General features: G+C 34.3%; 1 protein-coding gene across 4 annotated transcripts in view; it reads left to right on the forward strand.

Annotated features, from left to right (window-relative positions):
* LOC148949211 (uncharacterized) overlaps positions 1 to 17,736 on the forward strand; it is a 340,130-nt gene extending 322,394 nt beyond the window's left edge. For all 4 annotated transcript variants that reach the window (XM_089092875.1, XM_089092872.1, XM_089092873.1 and 1 more), the window contains exons 10-12: positions 10,174 to 10,332; positions 12,949 to 13,129; positions 17,629 to 17,736. In XM_089092875.1, the coding sequence (XP_088949001.1) occupies positions 10,174 to 10,332; positions 12,949 to 13,129; positions 17,629 to 17,678 (390 nt within the window). In that variant the 3' untranslated portion in view covers positions 17,679 to 17,736. The remainder of the gene's footprint in view (positions 1 to 10,173; positions 10,333 to 12,948; positions 13,130 to 17,628) is intronic.
* Positions 17,737 to 18,744: the final 1,008 nt, after the last annotated feature.

Here is an 18,744-nt window from a genome sequence, read left to right on the forward strand (position 1 = left end):
CTTTACGGCGTTTGAGAGACTCTGTTGTTTTATTCTGTGGGATTTTTTCTTTACCTGATGGCCATTCAAAAAGTGAGGATTTGTGATAAATAAATAATTCTTATACCTTTTAAAATAGCTTTTTGTGTCTTTCTGAACTTTCTGTGAGAGGCGGGGGTAAGTATTTAGTTTAAATAATTCTAGGAGGAATTGAGTTTTGTGGTTGGTGTGGAAAAATGGTACATGTTGAATATTCGGGTAAACATACGACTAAGAAATGCTTCACTATAAATAAGGCTATTGTGTTTTTCTGAACTTTGGGCGGGAGTAACTATTTAGTTTAAATAATTCTAGGAGGAATTGAGTTTTATGGATGGTATGGAAAAATGGTATGTGTTAAATATTTGGGTAAACATTCGACTATAAATAAGGCTATTGTGTCTTTCTGAACTTTCTGTGAGAGGCGAGGGTAAGTATTTAGTTTAAATAATTCTAGGAGGAATTGAGTTTTGTGGCTGGTGCGGAAAAATGGTTATTTGGGGTAAATTAAGGTCTGAGGGGGGGGGATAAAAACGGTAGTTATTTAGTACCCAGTAAACAGGTGACTTGAAATGCTTCATTAGAAATAGTTTATTGCTAATGATACCTCCTCGACAGATATTTGTTTTATTGTAATTTATAGCTATTAGCCAAACGTTGCTCTGTGTTTGTCACACCAACTAGTAAATATTTATCGGGGTTTTATTTTTTCTGTTCAATTATTTTCAGTGTAAGCCAATATAATTACCTCATTCTTTTATTCTAACTTAACTTGTAGGAATAGGACTTCTAGAATAAAGATTCATTCCCTCGACTAAATCTGTTTATTCAAGTATAATGGTGAACAAAAGACTATTAATTATCCGTATTCTTCTTCGTCTTATCTAGCTAAACGTTGCGCTGTGTTTGTCACACCAACCAGTAAATATTTATCGGGCTTTTATTTTTTCCGTTCAATTATTTTCAGTGTAAGCCAATATAATGCTAAGGGGAGTAAAACTGGTAGTTATTTAGTACCCGGTAAACAGGTGACTTAATATGCTTCATTAGAAGTAGGTTATTGCTAATGATACCTCCTCGACAGATATTTTTATGGCTCTAACAATTGTACTCTATGCTTGCCCAGAGACACGATGTGGCTTTCCCACTATTGCTCTATGGCCGGTTATCGACACTACCTAGTTTTTTGCATGTATTAAATCAGTATTTTTTACACAGAGGAACGATAAACACATAACTAATATCTCTAAAAAAGTGAAGATGAAGCATTTTAAGAAAGTGTGTTCACATGTTAGTGTTATTGTAGCATTGAATGCTGACAAGGAGAAGTATTTAAACTATGAAATAAGTACAAGTGGTAGCACTATCGGAAACGTATGCGTGCATTGTCATGACAGTAAAGAATTGAATTTCTTTGGAGTACCAGAAAATTCAACTCTTATGATGGTGGATATGCGAGATTGAGATCTCCGGAGATGATTGCACTCAAAGAAAATGCCAACATAAAAATAATAGTTGATGAAGAGGGGCATCTTCATACTAGTGCTTTTGGTAACATGTTACACAGTGTTAAACCATATCGTCAGCTTTCGGGTATTAGCATTCAAATGAAAGCAAAGACGAAAAGAAAGACCTACTCTTCTACTAATATTATAAATCAAAACATGTCTACGTTCCGTAACTGTTACCTGTGTAAAAATAGTTTGATAAGAGACATTGAAGTTGCTAGAAAAATAAAAAGAGCATTGACAGAAAATATCACCAAGGAATATAAGTATGAATCGATGAAAAACAAAGTTACAGCAAGCATTACAACCATTGATCAAACAGTCAATGAATCAAATAATACCAAAGACGAAAATTATATTGACCCTGTCGATGACACACCTATAAAAATTGTGTAAGAGTCAAAATGGAATAATGATTATTCTACAGATAACGAACTGAGAGAAGACAATACCTATAGTATCAAGAGAGAACATGGTGAACCATTTTATAGAACAGATTCAAAATTTCCAAAGTTGTTCATTGATATTAATAATGTATGATAATATCTATTTTTTGTATTAATATTCTTCATGACATTATTTCATTAAAAATATATTATGCCTTACATTGTTATGTGTTCATTATTTTTAGAGTAAGCTAGCATATCAAAAGTTTAGAATGTATATTAAAACATCGGAGATATTAGAAAAGAAATTTGCATACATTATGTGTTAGATAAATAAGTTAACACAGATAAAATAGAAGTATAAGAATGCATAAATTATCAATCAACATCTATTGACAGATGAATGGGATAACATTGACAAAATCAAAATATCAGAGTGAATAAGTTCTTTATCTATGTCTTTTGACAGATACGTTTGATAACACTGACATAATTTAAGTATCAACTTGAACAAATTCATTATTAACATTCTTTATCGATATCACATGTCGGATATGTCGGATAACATTGACAAATTTAATCTATTATAATGAATAAATTATCTACCATCATCCATTGTCGGATTTCTCATTATGAAAAAATTGTAAGTAAGTAAGTAAGTAGCAAACTCTTTCTTGAATTCAACTCTTGGATACACAATACAGATATTATAAAAAAAATTGTAATTTCCAGACTTCATTTACATGCAATAGATACCGAGAGTTCTATGACTCCTCCCCGCAATGACTTCTAAGGGTTTTATGACTCCTCCCCACAATGAATTCAGATGGTTTTAGGACTCATCCCCCTAGCCATAACTCCATTCAACCTTGAGCGAATGTATAAAAGTTTGATGAAGTATTTCTCTACTTAACAACTACATCAATTTCCAGACTTCATTTACATGCAATAGATACCGAGAGTTCTATGACTCCTCCCCGCAATGACTTCTAAGGGTTTTATGACTCCTCCCCACAATGAATTCAGATGGTTTTAGGACTCATCCCCCTAGCTATAACTCCATTCAACCTTGAGCGAAGGTATAAAAGTTTGATGAAGTATTTCTCTACTTAACAGCTACATTAATAGCTTCCAAGATGATAGGAATATATGACACCGAATTCATTGGTTTGAAAAAATCATCTGTGGTATTATATTTGATTGTGCATTTTTGTTATTATCTATCGAACGCAAAGAAATTGACTGTTATCATTGGAAAGTGAACTATACTATGTTTTTGTATGATAAAATCTTGTGGTGTACTACATAACGTCATATAAACAGACTGGGATTCTACGATAGAGTGATTACACCACTTAATAATACTGGTCAGGAACTGAGAAATGTTCAGGAGGAAGTCAATGAAATTTGCAGCTTTTTCGGGGTTGAAGCACTCTATGTAAAGGGTAATGTACCTACAGATAAAGTTTTAATTCAAAAGTGTGACCCTAGGATTCCACTTTTCAATCTAGAAGAGTTTAAGTGTCCTAAATTTGAAGGGGTTTATCACCGTCCTGAAGACGAGTTTAAGCACTTTATACAGTGGATACTTAAGGACGTACCTGATCGTGATAAATCCATAAGACATGGTAAAAACTATTCTATATCATGGGACCATCGTTTCTGGACGTTTAAGAGTGAACTCTAAGTACTATTTTTATGTAAATACGTGTTTTTGTTTTTTCTCAACAAAAAAAAATATGTTAGTACATTTAAGCAATAAATATCTTTAAGCTTAACCCGTCTTTATTCTTTAGAATAGTTCTATTCATTTCATTAAATTATGAAGAAATTGTAAGTAAGTAACAATCGCTTTCTTGAATTCGCTTCCTGGACACAATACAGATATTTAATTCAAGAAATCATGATAAAATCGTAAGTAAGTAATAAACTCTTTATTGTTTTCACCTATTGAATACACAATACGGAAATTTCATTCAAGAAATTATGAACAAATTGTAAATAGGTAACAAACTCTTTCTTGAAGTCAGCTCTTGTATACATAAAGCAGAAATTTCATTCAAGAAATTATGAAAAAATTGTAAGTAAGTAACAATTTGTCTGTGTGTGTGCAAGGCAGAGCAATTTCCTCACAAATTCCACTATTTAATGCCCCCCCCCCCGCGGCGTTCCCCACCCCCGATGTTTGCTAAACCTATGTCTCTTATTGGCTCCTAAAAAATGGTAAATTCCACTATTTAATGCCCCCCACCGGCCAAACTCTTTCTTGAAGTCACCTCTTGTATAATGTCCCCGTCCACCCCACCGCAGCGGCGTCTCTGTGTGTGTGTGTGTTTATCAGCATAAATTCCGCTATTTAATGCCCCCCTCCGGCACCCGCTCAGACACACAGTCATAGTGAGAGAGACATGATAAAAGTTGGGTTAATCTAGGCTCATTTAGAGTGGCGCGCCACTCTAAATGAGCCTAGATTTAGCATGTCTCTTCAAAAGAGCTATCTATTCTAATTAAACGGCCTTTGTGATTCAGGGGTTTGTGAATTATAAATTTTTTAACGTTTAACTTAAAGAGCGCGGTATTGACTGAGGGGAAAACCCCCTTATATACGTAATAACATATACATAATAAAAAAACAATAAAAAAAAACAAGCGATACGGCTCAATAGTAATCGAAACTTTTAAAAACGGAATTTTGATGTCAATAAATGTATCAAAAGAATAGGCTTATAATGTTGATTCTAAATATATAAATTATATATAGCCATTTTGTTCAGCATGGTCGAAAATATTATAACTATGTCTTTTAGGATGACTTAATCCCTCGAAGCCCCCAGGGGGAGGGCTGAAAGTTAGGAACTTTACCTAATGTTAACATATAGTGTTGGTTATTGGGAAGTATACAGACGTTTTCAGAGGGAATTTTTTCTTGTAGTGGGGGATGGGGATGGGTTGGGGGTTATATGGGAGGATCTTTTCATGAAGGAAGATTGCATGGGGGCAGGGACATTGCTATGAAGGGGGCGCCGGATTTCCCATCATTATTTTAAAAAAAAACAGAAATTAAATATAAAAAAACAAGTGTTTCAACTGAAAGTAAGGAGCAACATCGAAACTTAAAACGAACAAAAAATATTAGCTATATGATTGGGTTTACCTTCTAGTCAATGCCTCGCTTTTTTAAGCCAAAGATTTTTTAGTACTTTCATTAGAGCTATTTATTCTAATTAACGGTCTTTGTAAAGCGGTCATTTTTAAAGAATTGGAGCAAAATTCGAACTTTAGCTTAAAGAGCAAGGTATTGACTAGGGTTACGTAAGTTAATTTGCAAATTACGTCAGAACCAAATTTAGAGACAGCTATTTAGCAAAAAACTGTAAAATTTTTATGCAAATTTTGTTTACTTATTCAATGACGGTGACCCAAAATAAAAGCTACATTAACTAAAAAACGATCAGAAATTAAATAAAAAAAACAAGCATTTTAAACTGAAAGTAAGGAGCGACATTAAAACTTAAAACAAACATAAATTATTCCGTATATGAAAGGGGCCGTCCCCTCCTCAACGCCTCGCTCTTTACGCTAAAATTTTTTATTGTTTAAAAATATAAAGTTGTGAGACAGAGTCAAACTTTAGCGTAAAGAGCGAGGCGTTGAGGAGGGGACGGCCCCTTTCATATACGGAATAATTTCTGTTTGTTTTAAGTTTTAATGTCGCTCCTTACTTTCAGTTTAAAAAACTTGTTTTTTTTTTAATAAATAAGTAGGAATCAAACTCAACTGTGACTGTGAGTTTGATTCCTACTTATTTATTTTTATTTCTTGTCTTTTCTTTTGTTTTTTCTCTCTCTTCGTGTGTTTAGTTTGTTGTATTTCGATTTAAGTTATTTTTCAAATAAGAACATTTGTTTTTGTTTTTCTCTTTTTTTTTCCATTGAGAAAGGCTCCCGGGTGTGGGGCCGAAATATTTGGAGTGCTATTTAATTAAGTGTTTATTTTGTTATTATTTATTCAATGCTTTATTAAAATTAAAAACCGTTTTTCTTGCTTTTATATTCGTAAATGGAAAAGCAGTGTGGTCTAAGAAAGTATTTCCGTTAGGAGCAAAGCGCAGTTTTCTCGTGTATTCTCCGGAAACTTGGTGGTATTGAAGCACACAATCAGTCGAGTAGCTGGCACCAAAGGCAGAGGAGGTAACAGTGGTCTGGGGTCATTTTGACCCCGCCCTACCATTAACGTTACAAAAAAAGGAAAATGATGATTTAGTTTTGTTTGAAGAAATATGATATTTGTTGCTAGTATTGCACGTTTCTGTCATTGCCAAGAATGACTTAATTGCTTTTTCGTAAATTCCAGTTGGATTTCACTTTTCATTTCTCGGTTTTGGCCTTTTTCACTTTTTCTATTCAGATTTCAGTGTCAAAAAGTGATTCATATGGAAAAATTTTACATTTTCTTTTCCCTTATAGAAAGAACAGATACCCGAGCTAAGAACCAGCTTACAGAGGAAGATATCATTCAGATACTTGAGGAAGATGACAAATTAGCAAGTGGATCCGACACCCAGGAGGGCGATGACTGCAGACCATCGAATGACCAGCAGGAAAACCTTGTTCCAGATGCAATTTCATCATCAGCCAAAAGTGCAGAAGAATCAAATGAAGCTACCGCTTCTTCAAGTCAATTCGGAGAACAGCCATCACCAGCTCCTGGTGAGCCAGACCTCGGTGAAGTGCCTCTTTCTCAGAGAACCAAAAGATGGACCCGCAAGGATGTGCTACTAGGACGTGACAAAACAACAAAGTGCTCGAAAATTGCACCACTCCCGAGCCGAACCAGAGCTATGAACATCGTGACTGAACGAGCTGGCCCCAAAGGACCAGCACGCACAGGTCAACCTTTGCAACCAGAAAATGCTTGGGGCCTTCTTTTCTCTGAAAATGTTATTGATGCAATGGTGGAGCATACAAACAGAAAAATGGATCTCTGTCATGCGAATTTTGCAGCCGATCTACTGGGTAAGCAGACATTTACGAAGCCAATTGATAAGGTAGAACTTTGGGCATTCTTGATCTCATATATCTTGCCAAAGTTTTCAAGTCAGGAAACGAGGATGCAACTGACCTCTTTGTCAGCTATGGGACTGGGAGAGATAGTTTTCGAGTGGCCATGATTCTGAAAAGGTTCCTCTACATTCAGGCCTGCCTTCGCTTCGACGATCCATCGACCAATCTAGCAAGAGGAACGCCGCTTTCACTGATATTCAATATTTACGACCGGTTTGTTGGAAACTGCAGCAAACTTTACTCTACTTCACACATTGTCTCTATCGACGAGACCCTTATCGGGTTTAGAGGCAGATTTAATTTTTGTATGTATATTCCTACAAAAACCAACAAATACGACAAGAAAATGCAGTGCCTAGCAGACGCCCGTACTTTCTATGTCTGCGATGCGTCCATTTACTGTGGAAAGGAGACAAAATTGCTTGGTTCCGAGCATCTTTCGGTACCAACTAGGACAACTCTTACTTTGACGAGGACCATCTCTGGCTCAAGTAGAAACATCACGGTCGACAATTGGTACAGTTCCATTCAGCAAGTGGATGAGTTTCTACAACTGAAGCTGATCTATGTAGGGACTGTAAAGAAAAACAAGCGTGAAATACCTGACAGTTTCTTGCCAAACAAAACTCGCCAGGAAGGGAGTTCACTCTTTGGCTTTAAACTATATCGATCCTTTATGTAAGTTCACAAACAGGAAAAGTCCTATGTCTTTTTCTTATTTGGAATAGTAAGAGACGAACCTCAAAAAGTCAGGCAGCTAATTTCCATTCATGAGATGATTTTATTTTCTTAACTTTTAGTTGCTATGTGCCGTGGTTTGTTCTTTACTACGTTTTCAGCTATATCCTATGAAACTAGCATTGGCCACATTTATAATGAACTGTATCGGTTCTTTATGTAATATAAGGTTAAAAATATCACTTCCTACTACAGTGTTATAGAAAAAGGCAGTTTTCCGTACAAACTTGATTGTTGTAATTATGTATTTCTTATATTATTATCTTGCTGAAAGATAAGCGTGTATAAATATTGCATTTACTTATTACGTCATATATGGTTATTACTGTGGCTACTGTAGAATCTCTAGATTCTCCAATGCATAGCTTGTAAGCATAGCTTGTATATGAAAATGCAGTTTTGTTTGTAAAAAGTGATACAAGTTGCACTTCAATTTTTTTGGGCACTTAAAAAGGGCACTGGAAATTTTAATTTCCGTTCGAATGAGCCCTCTCATGATATTCTGGGACTACTGGGTCGATACAATCACCCCTGGGAAAAACAACAAACAGAAAAACAAATAAACACGCATCCATGATTTTCCTTCTGGTAAAAATACAAAATTCCACATTTTTGCCTATAGGAGCTTGAAATCTTTACAGTAAGGTTCTCTGATACGCTGAATCTGAGGGTGTGGTTTTCATTAAGATTCTATGACTCTGATGGGTTGTTTCCCCCTTTTTTTAAAATAAGGCAAATTTTTCCAGGCTACTAACTTTTAATGGGTAAGACTAAACTTGATGAATCTTATATATTTAAAATCAGAATAAAAATTAAATTCTTTCGATGTATCTATTGGTATCAAAGTTTTGTTTTTTAGTTTTTTGGTTACTATTGAGCCGGGTTGCCTCTTACTAATAGGTCTTTACGGCGAACTGTTTGAAAAGTGACAAAACAGTGGTTTCATATTTGCCAAAGAAAACCAAGGTCTTCGTGATGATATCATCGATGCATCACACACCTAAAGTCGACGAATACACGGGAAAACCGGAAATTATTGAATTTTACAACTCAACAAAGAGTGGAGTTGAAAGTTTGGACCCGAAATGCGTGAACTATACCACAAGCCCTAGAACACGACGGCCATTGGCAGTGTTTTTTGCTCTATTAGACGTTGCTGGTGTAAACGTTCATGTGCTTGTAAATGAAACTAGCAATTAAGAGAAGAGTATATCCCGCCGTGAGGTCCTCATAAGGTTAGGTATGGCTTTGGTTCGACCATTTTGCACAATCAGATCTTTAAACAAAGTTATGGCACGAAAACCTTGTCGACTTACATGCCAGGTTGCTGGGATTCCCTTTGCAGAAAGCCAGAACACTGGGGAACAACATTCTGTGGCCAAACGAGCTCTATGTGGTATCTGTCCAAGGGAAAAGGACCCCAAGACTACTCTATGCTGTGTCATCTGTAAAAGTAGTTTATGTAAGGAACATGCAGTGACTGTTTGCTCGAGCTGCATCTAGAAACAAACTTTTTATTGGTTTCAATGGTAGTTATATATGGTAGTTATATGTAGTTATATGGTAGTTATATGGTAGTTATATGTAGTTATAATGGTAGTTATGTCAATATATTTGAAAATAAAAGCTCATGTTTCCATCTAAATATTTTATTGACTGGTACCCTTCAGAAGATTGGGGTCAGTTTGACCCCACCCTACCATGAGTGTTATAAAAACATCCTACCAGTTAAGGGTTAAATCCTTTTGATTTATTTTAATCACCATTCTTACAAATTCACCAAAATTTCACATAACCCTTAAAAACACAAATTACGAAATCAACAAGCATTTTAAGGCACTATAGCTACAATGTTGTCTTTCTTGACACAGATAAAAAAGGGTAATCTAAGGGGTGTCCAAAATTCCATCCCTCTTTCCACTAAGCATTTACAGGATACCTTGGAGTTCTGTGCACACAATGCACACTCAAAGGTAACATTATCACCAAAAACAATGATCACCACCATTTATTTTGAAATAGGACAAGAAAGGCTGAATGCTCCAGCCTTGCTTGCCGTCTAGGAGTACTGATGTCCGCCTTGAATGGGTAATAGTCATTTTTGCAAGGAATAAAAATTGTAGTTTAGGCTTTGTTTTACGGACTAAAACCGTATTGAACATGACAAACCTTTTCGTCGACTTTTCAAACTCATCAAGTACGATAATACTCGGCTTACTTATGTGTAATTAAATTTAACCTGTTTGTATGTTTCTTTCTCTTGTTTCTGCAGCATAAAGTCTTTAAACTGGAATAAAAGAAAGTGTAATATCCTTAAAAAAAAAAAAAAAAAAAAACATATCGAAAATTGTTTATATGCATTATTGTTAAGCTTATACATGTCAAATAGAAATTTCGAGGGGGGGGAGTCATCATCACCAATATGTTTTTACTCATTTTCTTTTCTTTCCTTTTTTCTAGTGGATCATCACGAAAATTTTTATTCCATTAGCATGGTGTTTAGGTGTAGATGCACCAGAATGCGAAATGGTGGCAGAACTAATAGCAACGAAGAATGTCGTCAATGAATTCGCCGGATTTAGTAAATTAGGTCAACTTAAGTCAAGCAATCTCATCTCAGTAAGTTTTGTTTTCTTAAGTTATTTTTATTTTCAAATAATCATGAATTTTTTGTTTAAATATTTTTTTAATTTTTCCAAACATTTAGTAAAAATTTATTTTATTTTTTAAATCAGAATTTCAAGGATTGATACCATTGCTTTTTATAAAAGGCAACAATACTTAAAAATGAACTGCCAGTGTTCATGTAGGCGTGAATTTCAAGTTCGGAGATTGTGACTTAATCAATGTAAAAGACGAAAAAAAAAAATATTTATAGGTCACACGTTTTGAAATCTCCTAAGGGTCATCTGAAACAAATTAATCTTCTCTGAGGAGAGCAGAACCGAAAAAAAAACAATTTGATAAGAATTTTGTTTTGGCATGCTTGGTTTATTTGACTATTTATTATTTTTTTCAGCGTCATCATTACTATCTTATTTATTTGATTATTGAACAACCCTCAAATCAACACACAACAAGACGAAGCACTTAAAAAACGAAACAAACTACAACTGCTAAAATGACAGAGAAAACAAAAAAGGGATCCAAATGTACGAAATAAAAATAATGTTCTAATAAAGTTATTAAGTGAATCAGCAGATGGGACAAATTGAAGAAATAAACTTTTCTATTTTGCTTCTATTCTAACTGTTCTATTATGCTTCTAGCTTTTCTATTCGTTTAGCAACAGCGGTGTCAGGATCAGTAACTTCGAATTTGTCAGTGATATATGTTTTCCTGTACCACGGTGGCAACTTACTTACTTACTTAGGTTCCGGCCGTCCTCGTGGGACGTTTTGGGGCCACTCGTTTTGTTAACTCATGTGTAAGGGCTCGGTACATTGGTCCATCTGGTGCGATACGTGATAACTGGACTATTTTGAAGTTGTCAAAGTGGAAGTTCTCCATCCATCGTTTTCGTGGTGTGTCTCGTCGATGGCGGCCATGAAAGGATTTTTCAAGGGTGATTTTCGGGAGGCGGCTTGGCTCCAATCGCTTGAAATGACCGAACCAGTGTATTTGATGTTTCTTGATTTTACTGAGAATTGTTTCAGTGGACTGGAGCCTTTGACGTACTTCCAGATTTTTGATTCGGTCAATATTTTTGATTCTAGTAATGGGACGGAGGCATCTCATCTCGAAATCTTAAAGTTTTCTTTGGTCTTCGGTTTTCAGAGTCCATGTTACGCATCCATAAATAACTATGGGGATTACTAAACTTTTGAATAGGCGCATTTTGAGTTTGTCGGGTAGGTGGTTAACTTTTCCAGATGCTGGCTAGTCTTTGGAAGCTAGAGCTAGCAAGTGCAAGTCGATATTTCACGTCAGAGCTATGGGTATTGTCAGAGGAGAGTTGGCTACCAAGGTAGAGGAAGTCGTCAGCTGTTTCAACCTGTCTCCCGCCTATGGTGATAATGGGTGGTTTGTCTAGTTCCCGTCTCGTAGCTATCATGACTTTGGTCTTGCTGGTCTTTGGTATTGCATCCCAAAAGGCTTTGTGGTAAAGTTCTATCAGCTTGTGCCTAAAGTTCTTGTGTAGAGTTGGCTAGTGCATCAATATCATCAGCATAGGCTAGATTGTCTATTAGCAGCCCTCCCATTCTCGCGCCATTTTCCGACTGCACCAGTGACAGAACGGCATTTAGAAAGAGGTTGAACAAATGTGGTTATAAGATGCAACCCTGGAGTACTCCTGACGAAGTTGTGAACTCTTCTGAAAACCCATCAGCGGTTATTACTTGGCCTTGGAACTGGTCCCACAGACTCTTGATTATTTGGACAGTCTCATAAGGGATCACGTAGTTAAGGAGGATATGCCAGAGTCCTTCGCGCCATATCAGGTCAAATGCCTGACGGAAACCAACGAATAGTTGGTAAATAATTTCGGAGACCACACTGCCTTTCCATGACGATAAATAAAAGTTCAAATAGGGATAAAATCCTTTTAATAGACAGTGATGATAGAAATTCACAAAAATACCAGATATTTCGGTCACATATACAGTGACCGTCATCAGTAGTAAAACTACTGATGTTTTACTGCTGATGACGGTCACTGTATATGTGACCGAAATATCTGGTATTTTTGTGAATTTCTATCATCACTGTCTATTAAAAGGATTTTATCCCTATTTGAACTTTTATTTATAGTTGGTAAAGTTCTTGGTTGAATTCAATTGATGCAATTGGTTAAATTCTTGGTTGAATTTTTGACTTGGAATGACGCTATACAAGGGCCGTGAGTCCGAAAGACATTACGGATTAAGGATCTTTTTGGCGGGGATTAAACTATTTTTTCTGTCTTCCAAAAGCTTTGGTCCGTCCACAGCCAAGGTCATCAGCATTTATAAATGTCTATTATATTGCTCGGGTAAGGACTGGGGTTTCTGGGGTAAACCTTCTATTTCAGATATTCTTGGCAATGACATTAATGCAAAAGTAGATACTAGTGTTGCCCCAAGGAGTATTCATGGATTAAAATGCATGCTTTAAACTTCATTGAGACAATTAGTGGATCTTTACTATATTTCGAGTCGCTTTATACATACGGCTGTTTGATACAGTCTTGATGCTGATTTTTAGTTTCTAGTTGTGAAAGCTAGTGAAAATTAATAAACATATTTTTTATCCTAGAGTCGGGGTGAGGGAATAGCAACATTTGCCATGTGTGGATTTGCCAACCCTGGCTCAATTGGAATTCAGCTCGCCGTTATTGGGACAATGGCGCCAACCAGAAAAGGGGACTTGGCTCGTTTAGTGATAAGAGCCTTTATATCCGGATCTATGACATCGTTAGTGAACGCTTGTATAGCAGGTAAGGTCGTTTGAATTCATACATTCATACTTACTCTAAGCATTTACTAAAAATACATTGAGCGATCATGTAAGGTGAGTTTCCTTTCAGAGATTTTGAATTGAAGCGGTATTTTTATAACAGGGTAACAGCACTGCTACCAAGTAGCACAGCTAAGGGTTTCCTGAAAACATTGCTTTGTATGTTATATTCTTGAGCATTCATAAAAAAAATAACGCTATTAAAAAAAAATGTATTTTATTGTGAAGAACTATGTTTAATGGATTGGTAATGTTAGATTTTTCTCGGTCGATTTTTCAACGGACTCGGTCGAGGCCGAAGGCCTCGACTCGAGTCCGTTGATTTTGAATTAAAGTTATCAAGTATTTTGCAGTAGGCTGCATAGGTTAGGTTAGGTTAGGATTAATAAACATTTAAAATTAATAAAATAAGGAATAATACAAAATAAAAATTGGCAATCAGTTTTTAAATAGTTTGTTTTAATATTTATTCATAATGAAATAAATATGCAGTGAATCAACAGCACTAATGCCAATAAATGCTCCTTGGCGAGTGAGTGCTAAAGAAGAGGCAGCTCCCTTTCATATACCGAATCATTTCTAGTAGTTTTAAGTTTAATTTTGCTCCCTATTTTCAGTTGAGAAAAATCTGTTTTTCCATTTAAATCTAAAAGAAGCATTGATTGTATTGTAAGTCTAAAAATAAATACAGACGTTTAAAAATTCTGTAGTCCCCTGGTCTAGAAACTTGTCTAGTACGTAGAGAGTGACCAATCAAAATGGTCTATGATGCTGAGTGCATTGACGAAATATTTTGGACAATATTATATATATATATATATATATATATATATATATATATATATATATATATATATATATATATATATATATATATATATATGTATATATATAGCCTATATAGTATGTATATTATATATATATATTATATATACATATATATCGGGGAGACCAGGGCAATATGGACGCCCCACTCCCTATGCACTCCAAGTGACTCTAGATTAAAATTCATTATAGCCAAAATAGGTAACGTTAATGGTAGAGCCACTTGGTAAATGACTTCTGTCGTTTGGATTACTCATGTCGTTTGGTTGGATATATATATATATATATATATATATATATATATATATATATATATATATATATATATATATATATATATATATATATATATATATATATATATATATATATATATATATATATATATATATATATATAGCCTATATAGTATGTATATTATATATATATATATATATATATATATATATATATATATATATATATAAATATATATATATATATATATATATATATATATATATATATATATATATATATATATATATATATATATATATATATATATATATATATATATAGGGGAGACCAGGGGCAGTAGGGACGCTTGGGTAATATGGACGCCCCACTCCTATGCACTCCAAGTGACTCTAGATTAAAATTCATTATAGCCAAAATAGGTAACGTTAATGGTAGAGCCACTTGGTAAATGACTTCTGTCGTTTGGATTACTCATGTCGTTTGGTTGGATATATATATATATATATATATATATATATATATATATATATATATATATATATATATATATATATATATATATATATATATATATAGCCTATATCGTATGTATATTATATATATATTGTATATATATATATATATATATATATATATATATATATATATATATATATATATATATATATTATAGCCTATATAGTATGTATATTATATATATATATTATATATACATATATATCGGGGAGACCAGGGCAATATGGACGCCCCACTCCTATGCACTCCAAGTGACTCTAGATTAAAATTCATTATAGCCAAAATAGGTAACGTTAATGGTAGAGCCACTTGGTAAATGACTTTTGTCGTTTGGATTACTCATGTCGTTTGGTTGGATATATATATATATATATATATATATATATATATATATATATATATATATATATATATATATATATATATATATATATATATATATATATATATATATATATATATATATATATATATATATATATATATTATAGCCTATATAGTATGTATATTATATCAGGGCAGTATGGACGCTTGGGTAATATGGACGCCCCACTCCTATGCACTCCAAGTGACTCTAGATTAAAATTCATTATAGCCAAAATAGGTAACGTTAATGGTAGAGCCACTTGGTAAATGACTTCTGTCGTTTGGATTACTCATGTCGTTTGGTTGGATATATATATATATATATATATATATATATATATATTATAGCCTATATAGTATGTATATTATATATATATATTGTTTATATATATATATATATATATATATATATATATATATATATATATATACCTATATATATACCTATATATATACCTATATATATATATATATACCTGACAAAAGCTAGTAAGCTGCACTATGGGCTTAGCCCAAAACGATGTCGTATTCTGGCTTATCAGTTTGCAAAAATGAACATGAAAAAGATTCTGGACAGGTGGGGAAATAATAAAATTGCTGGCGCAGATTGGTTTACGTCCTTCCTGAAAAGAAACCCAAGTGCATCTATCCGTTCTCCTTAGGCTACGAGCATTGCGAGGGCAACAGCATTCAATCAGAGAACGGTCATTGGGTTATTGGACGACTAATCAGCTCCGTTGTACTGAAGAACCTTTAAGCTGATACTATGTGTAGTGTAGATGAACTGATCTTACATCTGCGGAGAAGCCTAAGTAAATGTTAGGACCTTAAGGGGCTAAGCAAGTTGGTCAACTAACATCAGCGAAGAGGCGTGAGCTTGTAACAGTATGTTGTGCAATTAGTGCTACAGATGTAGCGATACCCCCCTGCTGTAGGGTCTCTGCTGCCCCTACTGGCACGAAAGGTTCTGCTTATGTAAGCGGATGGATGACTGTTGAAACCCCTCCAGAATTTCTTAAACACTTTCAAAAGCAAACACGATTTATTCTTGCCTCAAGAGTTTCTGGAGTATACGCCCTCAACTGTGATATTTTACGAATGACGAATTCTTGAGCTCCTATGTTTCTGATTGTGCAGAACCAGGCACTCCAAACATTAATCCTCGTGAAAGCAATCATCTGTCTAAACCAAGTACATTTTCTAGTGCATCTTCAGAACTACGAGAAGAAACACCTGTATCCCCAAATATCTCCCTTCAACAGATTTCTCCTTACCCTAAAGCCAGTGCCAGAAAAAATATTACCAACCGCAAAAGGACCAAGAGCATTATAGCTGATAAAACAACTGATAAAATCAACTGATAAAAGACTTCACTGAACGAACAGCAAAGAATAAGTGAAAGAAACGAGGGAGAAGTAGCAAGGCGAAATTGGCGGGAAAAAGAGGGAAAAGGCCCTGAGTTTTGACACCATAGAGAAATGTCAGGATGAAATGGAAGAAGAATTCCATTTAAGTAACTCAGATGATAAAAGCATGCATGCAGATATTGTGGAAGACATTGACTATGAAGAAGTGAAAACTGGTGACTTGTCTTAGAGGGAAAAATAGGGAAAATCCCAACCTACTCAATTGGGAAGATAGTTTCACAGGAGGAAGACAAATATGAGGTACTCTATTTGAAAAGACTTGTGCCTTTCATGAAGTTTACGAGAGCAGATCAGATTTTTACATTCGACAGAGCAAGCATCAAAATAAACATAGAGCCTCCATCATCTACGGTGGCACTTTGCAACAAGCAGTACTGCTTGCTTTTCAAGCTTCTTTGTCCCAATTTGACATCAAGTAGTCGTTATTGCTTAAAGTACCACAGCTGAGCTGAATTAAAGCCTACACCTGAATATTGCCTAAGTTGTCACTGCATACCTAGTTGTTATATATATTCGATACATTTTTAATAAACAACCAACTCTTTTCGTTCTGATTCCTTATGCTTCTCTTTTACTCTCTTTTTTTCTTCTGAGTTTTACTCTTCTATTTCTGACTTTAGCAGCCCAGGGTATATTGAACCTTAGTGTCTCAAATTATAACCCATACCAAGTGTCCCTTATACCCCGGTAATCCAGGTATATGAAACTTTTGCCACTTTTTGTTTGACCACTTCCCATGAGAATCTGGTAAGAGGTACAAGTTTGTTATGAATAGCTCAAATAAAGCTAACATCTGAATTTAATGTTCGTAGAATCGGATGTGCAAAAAAGGGGCTTACTCAAAAGTTATTTGCAATTCTGTGAAAGAGTGTCCACAATGCCCTGGTCTCCCCTATATATATATATATATATATATATATATATATATATATATATATATATATATATATATATATATATATATATATATATATATATATATATATATATATATATATATATATATATATATATATATATATATATATATATATATGTATATATATATATATGCGTTTGTGTGTATATATGTATATTTGTTTCAATAAACCTTTTTTTTTTTCAGGTATGCTACTGGACAACCCAGGCGTCAGTGGTGGTAGCCCAATTAATTAACTCATTTTTTATTTTGTATACTGTTTTTAATTTTCAATATATTATATTTTAAAGTTTAGTCGGTCGTTATTTGAAGAAATTGCGAAATCGTGGGAAAAATTTTTGCTGAAAATTGTGTATCTAGGTTTTTTAGTGGTTAAGAGAGTACCATATCCAGAACTCTGGGAAGAAATATCTGCGAATGTTAGTCCTACTCACCCTCTAGAAGGATTTTCTGAATGCCCGCTCCCCTGGAAGTGTCAAGATCGCTTATTCATATAAGGAATAGTATTTTAGAGATGCTTGTTTGCATACATATCTGGCATATAAACAAGGTTTTATATATTCTCACCAAAGTTTGTGATAACTTAACTCTGTAAATATTGCCAGTCGATGCTCCTAGAAGTTTCATTTAGCAAACAATTTCTTACGATTTTGAAATGAATTAACGAATACGTTGATAAAAATTAACAGTTTGATAAGCATTTTGATCTTTGCTTTTTTCAGGTGGTAGTGAAGAAATGTAAACCTTGTTAAAAACATATCTCATTTTCAGCCGAATATAGATGACATTAGTGTTTAGGGAGTTTCAAAATTTTTGTGGTTCCACCTTTGTTTCTGTTTTTTCTGTCCGTTGTAGATTTGAATTTATTAATCGAAATTTCTATTCGTTCTTTTTTTAAATATTTATGATTAACATGTCAGATGTCACGTATTTGGGTACTTGTATGATATAGCCCTGACCACTCAAGTTGTTCATCCATTGGCGCATTGTAGAACTAGTATTTTTGAGATTAGCGTGAGACAAGACAAAGAGAAGTGACAGAATAAATGGGTAATATATAATTTGGGTTATATATGTGTATGATATAGCCCCTACTTGTATGATATAGCCCCGACTACTCAAGTTGTTCATCCATTGAAGCATTATGGAACCAGTATTTTTCGTTAGTTTCTTTCAGCTTAGCCTGAGACAAGACAAAGAGAAGTGACAGAATAGATGGGAAATGTATAATTTGGGCTAGATATTTGCACGTTAGGGGAGGGGAGTAAAGTATTCGCACAGTGTGAATTTAGAAAACAATTC

The sequence above is a fragment of the Artemia sp. Qi Xiang Cuo genome, chromosome 8 (genome assembly GCF_049724085.1).
Source record: "Artemia sp. Qi Xiang Cuo chromosome 8, ASM4972408v1, whole genome shotgun sequence".
NCBI lineage: Eukaryota > Metazoa > Arthropoda > Branchiopoda > Anostraca > Artemiidae > Artemia > Artemia sp. Qi Xiang Cuo.